This window comes from Ptychodera flava, chromosome 4, assembly GCF_041260155.1.
Source record: "Ptychodera flava strain L36383 chromosome 4, AS_Pfla_20210202, whole genome shotgun sequence".
NCBI lineage: Eukaryota > Metazoa > Hemichordata > Enteropneusta > Ptychoderidae > Ptychodera > Ptychodera flava.
The window spans coordinates 41,587,496-41,593,896 of NC_091931.1; the positions used below are offsets into that span (position 1 = coordinate 41,587,496).

The 6,401-nt window shown below is 35.7% G+C and overlaps 1 protein-coding gene across 9 annotated transcripts in view; it reads left to right on the forward strand.

The window, feature by feature from the left end:
* Nucleotides 1-5,840, forward strand: part of LOC139131791 (tripartite motif-containing protein 2-like) — a 74,489-nt gene extending 68,649 nt beyond the window's left edge. For all 9 annotated transcript variants that reach the window (XM_070698056.1, XM_070698054.1, XM_070698055.1 and 6 more), the window contains one exon: nt 87-5,840. In XM_070698056.1, coding sequence (XP_070554157.1) covers nt 87-239 — 153 coding nt within the window. In that variant the 3' untranslated portion in view covers nt 240-5,840. The remainder of the gene's footprint in view (nt 1-86) is intronic.
* The last annotated feature ends 561 nt before the right edge of the window (nt 5,841-6,401 follow it).

Below are 6,401 nucleotides of genomic sequence, written 5' to 3' on the forward strand. Positions count from 1 at the left end.
TGACAGGTTTGCCAATATTATTGACAGTCACCATGATCATATACTTCCCAGCTGTCTGTATTATATTTCTGCTTCCATCTCCACAGGTGTTCGACAGCAGCGGCTCCTTCCTGTCCTACATCAACACCAACGCAGACCCCCTCTACGGGCCACAAGGTCTGGCGATCACAAGCGATGGCAACATTGCCGTGGCCGACTCTGGAAACTACTGTGTTAAGATCTACAAGTACTTGCAGTAGGAGATACCAATGCGTCAGTCACCCCCTGTGAGAGGCAGAGGACTGCTCTACCCATGCCCCCTTTTCACCGGATGGAGATACTAGGCAGCAGGCATGGACCATTTGTCGATAACTGGGAGGGGGTTAGTAACGCCCCTCTCAACTTCGTGACAGGGATGTACAGATTTCTAATAATTGCCAAATGTGAGATATATTTGTACATGTTCTATACTCACCTCATTTACAATCTTTTCATGACAAATTGATTAAAAAATACTATAACATGCTGCACTTCCTAGTGTGTGACAAAAAACTTAGACATCACTGGCTACAGATTTTGCTATCCTCCCTCTTAATCAAATGGTTCATTCCTGTTCAAGCAACATTCCCATCTTACACTGGTACCATCCCACCTTGAAACCAACCTGTTCTGTCCCTGTCAAAAAATGGTTCAATCTTTCAGAGTGAACCATTCTTTGAGAGGGATGGACAGGCCCACAAGTCAGTAGTTTTAACATCGGGTGCTGGGATTGCATTAAAAGTAAAGTCATTAATTCAACTAGAGTGATAGCCGACCTTTCCCTACCTCTATCCAGTAGATCATCTCATAACTCTGCCTTCCACTCAATGGGGCTTCAGACTGACTGACACTCTGCAAGGGTCACATTAAGAACAGTTTTGATACTGGCTATCTACTAACATAAAAGTGTGTGTGTGGTGAATCACAAAATCAAAACTCTAAGTGCTCATTCGATGCCCTGGTATCCATTAATGTAAGATATGCCGAGTCTTCTTTGTCGGAACTGCTGTGAGAAGCTGTGAGAATTTGTTAAGCACTTTGATAGTGTGATATGACTTGACTCCAAATATCTTGGTTTCTGAATACCAGGCAAGCCACAGTCAGCAATAATGAAGATTTTCACTCTCCTGTGTGCTGTCATTTCCTTCTTTGTCACCATGGTTATCAGTTGACACTGCAAATTTCTCCTGCTTTCAGAAGAAATCATTCTTTTTTTACTTTCCAATTCTCATCATCTCCATCACATAACACATTTCATTGCTCTTCAACTGAACACCCTTTTAATGCAATGTGTCTTTTGTTGTAAATTTGTCCATAATAAATTTTTTTTGAGTTTCTGTATTTTTATACCCATTTCTGATTTCAGCGATATCAGCCACTTCCAAATTTCAAATCTATTGAAACTTAGCAAGATTTCTTAACAAAATGTGGACAAAAACACAACATTATTATGATGTGGACTATTGCAATGAAAGGGTTTATTAATTTCCGAGTTGTACTATTTTTTGAAAGTTACTTACATTCTGCAGATTGTAACACACGCTGTCATTCACACCCTACACTGTTTCACTGTATTTTTTCGTTCAATTTAGATATTATTACATAGTGCATGTGTACATTATTTTGTGTAACGCCCAAGTACTTAATTTTTGCATCTGTAGTATTGTTTTTGTAGACTATTGTCACTTCTCTTTCTCTGTCTTTTTTTATTTTGCTTTTTTTTTGTATTTCTTCATGATTGACTTATGATTGTAAGGAGGGATTTGCATGCGGAAATGGAAAGCACATTGTGGGACTTGGAAATTAACGGATCTTGCGGCTTCTGGCCCAGCATCTTTCCGGATAGATACAATTTCGGGTGTGATATCACAGTGTAGATAAACAGTACCAGACTGTACTTAATGCATCCATGGCAGTATCTGAATACTGCAAGGTACTTGTCTTCCATTACAGCACAAACTCACTTTAGGGAGATCTCTTCTGATCACAGTAAAAAAATAAAAGATCACCAGTCAACTTTCAAAGAATGATAGAGCATCAAACTGTTGAAATTAGAAAACTTTTCTTAATTGTAAGTGTAGATGCTACCAGAGTGAACTCTGCAGTGGCTAGACTTTATCGATAAAATTGCATAAATTTTCACAGTGGTTTGTATATTTTATTTGGCTTTCTGATGTTCACTATTTAGGACCGCTACATCTGTCATCTGTCAACGTAAAATTATCAGCAAATATCTTTCGAGATGCTTTGAGCAAATACTTGGAAAAATGTTCTGTATGTAGTCTGTATAGTGAAAAGAATTTGAACAGGCGACTCATATACTGCAAGTCACAAAATGTCTCATAGAATCAAGGAACAGACACCCCAGTGTAGTGTCCTGAAATAGTCAACATCAGAAAGACTGAACAGTTTTTGGTAATGGGTTGTCAGAATTCAGATATACAGTTTGTGAGATGTTCTCTCACTTGCATGTCTGTCAAAGTCATACGGTCAAAAGTTTGTGAAATTGCTACCTTTAGTGTTAAGATTACAGGTTTACCAAGGAGCGTAGCATCATGGCAAATATCCATGAATTTCTGCATTCGATTATTACAAATCACACATGGATTTTTCAAAGGAAACACTTTCATTTGATATTTAAAGCAGTGGTGACATTTTTAGACAAAACAGCGGCAAATATGAAAAAAAAATACCAGAAATACCATTTGTGATAGCCACGATGTTGCTCCAGCTATAGACACTGACACCAATGGTATATCATTTGTTTGTAGAGATTAATCAAAATTTTCCAGTACTTTGGGCACATGACTTAGCCACAGTTTTATCTTCAGTCAATTGAAAGCAAACCAGTTTCACCATGTTTGTGAGTACACAAGTGCAATACACTGCTCCTTACAAGTCACGGATTTGAAAGCTTAGCCTGTAGAGGGCGCTTGTACTAGACACCCATAGATTTTGGATAGGATTTAGTGGATTGAAGATCCTCTGTTACTTTGAGAATGGATTCTCACAGGTTAATGCTGCACTTAAGAATGCACAATGGTAAAATGAGCAAGAAGACAATGACTGCTGTTTCACATAATGACATATCCTGTTAAAATTTGATCGAGAATTCCTTCAGTATGGACTCCATGTAAGAAATGGCAAATGTAGTTCTGTAGTAGTCTGCTAAGTTCTTGTGAATCGACAGATAAGCAAATTTTAAATCAAGAGCCAACAAGGCAGTAAAATACCTTGCTTTACTGCATGTTATAGGAACTTACAAAACTTCACTCATTCAGAATTAAAAAAGAAAAGAAAGAGATCGTTGCTCTCAGTGGTAGATATTATAAAACACAGGCAGTGCAATTTATTTTTCAGTGCTGTATAAGATTTTTCACTTTATTCAAACATGAAATTTATCATGCCATTTTAGCATTACAGACACAAGTAACTTATTTATTTGAGCGAGGGACATTGTTAAGAAATTTTTTTGAAGGACTTTTCATTCAATTTGAAATGTGAATTAACTTTTGTTTCCATCTTACAATTGCACATAACTCTATGGACACCGTATTGTGATGTGGACAATCATTTGTAACTGTTATACCATTTGCTTGAAATATTTCAACTCTTGATAACTGCATGTGAAGAAATGCCATTTCAATGTTTTCTTTGTATTTTCTTCCAGTAGATGACATTTGTTACGTGTACCATTATTGGCTGACATGGTGAGAGCAATGTAATTTTTAAAAAAATGTTGCTTTCTTGGGCTTTTTTTCAGATATATGCAAATTTCTTTAATGATGTACAAGTGACAGTTACCATGGTAAAAATTTGTAATACTCCTTAAATGTTAAGCTTTGCATAAAAAGGGCAATTTTACCGTGTGATTTGGTCAAAATAGATATTTAATGAGCAAGCAGTATTTTTTATCTGCAACTTCATGCATTTCATGTTGCTTCCCATTTTATTATGGAACAAATTCAATTCAACAGTAAATGTAAATGTTGTCTGCACGTACACAGAGATGTTATTTTTCTATGGTGTAGTCTATTTATTCCTGTCATTTCATATTTATTTTCTTTCCTCTCCCTCTCCAGACGATGCACGGTCTGAAAATTTTGTGCCTGAAATCTCATTGAATCATTGTAAATAGATGTGCAAGTCATTGGACAGACTTAAATTTCTCGCTAAATTATGTGTGAAAATTCCATGTAGTATGTGTGAAAGGAAAACTAACAAAGACAAAACTGCTCTCAAGATTAAAACAAAACAGCCACAGTGAATTATTTGGAAACTTGACGTCGATTTCATATGTCAATTCTGAATTTGTGATAAGATTTAGGTGTAATCATGGATAGCAATGTTGACTTTGTTAATTTTTTTTCACATTTCTTTCAGGCAGGTGATTTCCAATTTTTTCTTCATTTGTTCAGTTTCTTTTCACTCACTATAAACACCTCAGCTTCAGAAAAAATTCACCATGATGAACTTTCTCTGCTTGATCCTGTGTCAGAATTTTTCAAAGTACTGTTCTTATTTACTCATTGTTCTTAAAATTTTTTATTTCTTTGGTTAGAGTATTGGGCTTTTCACTGTACAAAGAGATTATGACCCACTTCCTCACTGTAGAATGTTTTTCTGCTGAAATATAACACCTGTTGTCAATTCTAAGGTTTTCCTTTCAGTACTTGCAAACTAGATATTCATTGTATCAATCCCAGAATGCAATGGCACGATAAGTGTGTCATCTGACCTCTTTACCCAGTTCATGCACGTCACATTCTATGCATATGTTTAACATTTCATGTCATGTGGTCATTCCCATGATGCCTTGTGAAGCAGGGTAAAAAATCTATCGTCCTTTCTGTGTGCATGCACTGTAAATAGGAGCAGAGACCGATGATCAGATCACAAATTGCATTCTGGGATACTCAAATAAGCTGTAGGAGAACCAGAGATAGTTATATTCTGGGACATCAAGTACACTGTCAGATCCGAGAACCTTTAAGTGGCTGTGTCAGAACAATTTCTTCACCGTGTTGTGTGAATGCATCACTTAACCAGATGACAAACATAATTATATTTATCTTTAAGACAGAAAAAACTTCAATTCTTGCCTGTCAAACATGACTTGATCAGTATGGAAGTGTACTATTTCACCAAGCAATCAGATAAAGACAATTTAACTTTACAATAGATTCATCAATCTCAGCGTGCTGTAAATTACATGAGTGGCGTTTTAAAACTCTTTCTTGAGGTTAGGTAAAGTGGCAGTGGGGTTGGTACTTGAATAAGTGACTAAATTATCCATGCACTAGTGTGTCTCAGTCTAGTAGTGACAGCAATGGCAAACAAACAGTGTTTCATTTGAAATGACATGTTAAATAATTATACAGAGCTTCATGTGTCAGATATTGTTGAAGAAATTTGTGTCTAAGTTGGCAATGCAAACTTCTGTAGTAGAAATTCCTTGTTAAAGTAAGAATATCGTGTTACATCTGGTAGATACTTATTTTGTCAAATGTAGTGTAATGTATTGTAGACTCAACAGACTTCAAAAAGGTGCATCACAATTTATGAATCTTTAGGAATTGTAAATGCTTAGTATTAAAAGTATGGAAATTTACTGCCAATCAGTGCGCCACATTCTTGGAGAAATACTGAATGTTTTGAAAAAATGTTTGCCCATGTGCCCCTTTCATTGTCAAAGGTACTTTTAATCAGCCTTTTTTTTAAGTACTGTAATGTACAGCTGCATTGACTTCTTGTGTGCCAGCTGTATGTGAAAATATTTTTTTTTCTGCTGTTGAAAATGACAATAAATTGAGTGAAGCCAACTTTATGTTGTTTTGGTGTCTGATTTACTCTTACAATGTTGCACAAAATACTTAAATAAAAGATAAGTAATGACATAAATGATGTACATGTAGAATATCTGGTGCAAATGCAACTATAAAATATTCAAATTACCTGAAATCTACTGGTACAAAATTCACATGGAAATTGTAAAAGTAGGGATATTGCTCCAATGATGCCAAACTTCAGTTGTCTCAGTCACTTTGACTTTGAGAAAATTGTGGCAAGTTGTGATATTCTATAGTTACAGCTTTCATAGGCATAGGATATCTGAAGGGAATAAGAAATATCAGAAAAAAGAAAGTTCCATTTTCATGGAAAATACGGCGAGACAATATACTCCCACTTCAAATAATGAATAACTTAGACGGTCTCTATTTTTAAGGTATTGAGTCATTTTTCACACAAATGTTCGTTACAGTATTAAGTTTTTCCATCTCCCCTTGCATGGAAAAGGAAAACAGATTCTGTTTAGGATGTTGGAAGTGAAAACAGACCTTGTTTTAAGGAAATAGCAATTTAGTAGATAAAAGAACAAAATA